Below are 2,607 nucleotides of genomic sequence, written 5' to 3'. Positions count from 1 at the left end.
TCAATTGATGGTTGCCAATCTCTAACACTTCTTAACTTACCAAATAATTTGTTTAGTGGCTCCATTCCTCAATCCTTGGGAAAGGTTAAGGATTTGATTACATTGGATTTTTCTTGCAATAATCTCACTGGATCAATACCCAAGTCCTTGGAAAATCTCCTCATGCCTGAAAATTTTAATGTTTCCAACAACAAATTGGAGAGGAAAATTCCGGATGGTGGTCGGTTTCCTAACTTTAGTGCTTCGTCATTTTCTAACAACTTAGCTCTTTGTAGTCCAAGAAAATTCCAGTTTCCACCCTGCCCAGAAAATCATCATAGATCATGGTTAAAGAAACTTATGGTGTCATCGATGATTTTAGCGGTCATTGTGGTGATTGTGATGCTTGTTCTCATCTGGATGCATAAGAAGAAAAAAATAGCTCTCTCCACTGATATTTCACTACCAACGCTTGAGTGCAGAAGAATTTCTTACATTGAACTTGAATGAGGAACAAGTTCATTTAGTGAAACCAGCCTACTTGGAAGAGGTAGTTTTGGTTCTGTATTTGAAGCAACACTTTCAGATGGGTTGAAAGTTGCAGTAAAAGTGTTTAACTTGGAACTGCAAAATGCATTAAGGAGCTTCGATGTTGAAACTACTATATTGAGCAGCATTGGACACAGAAACTTAGTTCGAGTTATTGGATGTTGTTCTAATATGGAGTTTAAAGCGTTGATTCTCACATACATGCCAAATGGGAGCTTGGCGAAATGGTTACATTCTGATACGTATGGTTTGGATCTCATACAAAGATTGAAAATAGCAATAGATGTTGCAGCAGCGTTGGAATATCTTCACCATGGCCATACATTCCCCGTCGTTCATTGTGATATAAAGCCAAGCAATGTGTTGCTTGATCAAGACATGACTGCTCATCTTGCTGATTTTGGTATTTCCAAGCTTTTTGATGGAGGGGAAGTTTTCATACAAACACAAACAGTGGCAACCATCGGTTACGCAGCACCAGGTGATACATTATGCTAATTTGTCCAACTTCACTTTCATCATATCTAAATATTTTTCCTAACCCTGACAAATTACTAAATGCATGTGATACAATAAGAGTTTGGAATGGAAGGCAAAGTGTCAACAAAAGGCGATGTATTCAGTTTTGGGGTAATGCTGCTAGAGATGTTTACAGGGAAAAAGCCGACAGATGATATGTTCGGTGAAGAAAGAAGTTTAAGAGAGTGGGTAAGTGAAGCATTAGAGCAAAATGCAACAATTGAAATAGTGGCGCCTGCTCTGTTAACTATTGAAGATCAACATTTTTCAGCAAAGGTGCAATGTTTGTTGTCAATATTTGAATTGGCAATGAAATGTTCAGCCGTTTCAGCAGATGAAAGAATCAACATGATTGAAGCAACAACTGCTTTGCACAAGATCTATGCAGCATTTGCAGCCTGTACAGAAAGGCGTCGGCCACGATATGCCTTCCCGGTTACTACTCGCAATTATGGGGTTTGATTCTTGTATTATAGAATAGAGTATATCTTATCCATTCTGGTATTCCTATATTGAATAATATGTATAATGCTCGTGGAACAATATAGCTATAAATGTTTTGTTGGCTGGTATTGTATTATGTTGTTGAATATATATGAACCTAAATAGATATAAATATTACTCCGTCCCAATTCCAGACCCATAAAATAGTTCCAAAATTGATAGATAATGAGAAACCTTGTTTAAAGGCGATATAGCATAGAAAGTGTATATGTTGAAACTTTTATTATCATTATATATATTTGGAAACATGCCCCCATAACTGTATACTCCGTATTAGTTATATTATCAGTATCAGCATACAACGTGGCGTACCGAAAATTATATATACTTTCATTTTCATGATATGCTATATTAATATTTCCGATACACCACAGTATATGGAATTTCACTTTGTTATAGTACCGATGGCCGAAAGTCCAGATTTTTAAGGATCTTTTGGAATTGAAACAAAAAATTAAAAATAGAACCATAAATTAACGTAAAGAAAAAATATTGGGCCTTTGAAACTCGACTGCTTCTAAATCCCAATATAAATATATATTGGGCCAAGCCCAAAACTAAATTGAAGCTTTGCAGTTTAGTGTTAGTTTGGAATGAATTGCAAGCCCAATGAAATTTTTAATAAAATAATTCGACTGTAGATATTTTTACTTTTTGTGTGTTAGTTAAGACCGTTCCGTAGTAATTGAGGCATTTCTTTTTGGTATGGAGATTAAGAAAAATTGTGCTAGGGTGAGTTAAATAAAGAGAGAATAAAGTGGAAAATGAAAATGGTAGAGAGATTAATATAGAAAAAAAGTAAGAGAGACTAAAGTAGGTGTGGAAAAATATGTTGATTTTTACAAAAAAGGGAAATGACTCTATTACTATGGAACGGAAAGAGTATGTAATAATGTTTTGTCTCGAAATTTCATTATGTCCAAAAAACATACCGATTGTCCGAACAAGGTGTTTTTCTCATTAGTGATAATTAGTTTACTCCCTCTATCCCATAAGAACTCGTTTGATAAAAAAAGATGGGACATGAGAAGATATGTAAAACAAGATAAGAAATAC

At 34.9% G+C, this 2,607-nt stretch overlaps 1 protein-coding gene across 1 annotated transcript; it reads left to right on the top strand.

Moving 5' to 3' along the window:
• Positions 1-549: 549 nt before the first annotated feature.
• LOC148923638 (putative receptor-like protein kinase At3g47110) lies at positions 550-1,524 on the top strand. The gene is made up of 2 exons (XM_089060025.1): positions 550-1,009; positions 1,106-1,524. Exons 1-2 carry the CDS (start codon positions 700-702, stop codon positions 1,507-1,509), a joined length of 714 nt encoding a protein of 237 aa, XP_088916151.1. The 5' UTR covers positions 550-699; the 3' UTR covers positions 1,510-1,524.
• The last annotated feature ends 1,083 nt before the right edge of the window (positions 1,525-2,607 follow it).

Source organism: Salvia hispanica, chromosome 6 (genome assembly GCF_029641045.1).
Source record: "Salvia hispanica isolate PSC_SH4W2 chromosome 6, Shi_PSC_v1, whole genome shotgun sequence".
Taxonomy (NCBI): domain Eukaryota; kingdom Viridiplantae; phylum Streptophyta; class Magnoliopsida; order Lamiales; family Lamiaceae; genus Salvia; species Salvia hispanica.
The sequence above is the reverse complement of the archived record's forward strand: the minus strand, read 5'-3'. Positions and strand labels throughout refer to the sequence as shown.

Coding starts and splice junctions, on each gene's coding strand:
- LOC148923638 (XM_089060025.1), top strand. CDS start 700: ATGGAGTTTAAAGCGTTGATTCTCACATACATGCCAAATGGGAGCTTG. Junction 1,010..1,105: donor CATCGGTTACGCAGCACCAG/GTGATACATTAT, acceptor TGATACAATAAG/AGTTTGGAATGGAAGGCAAA.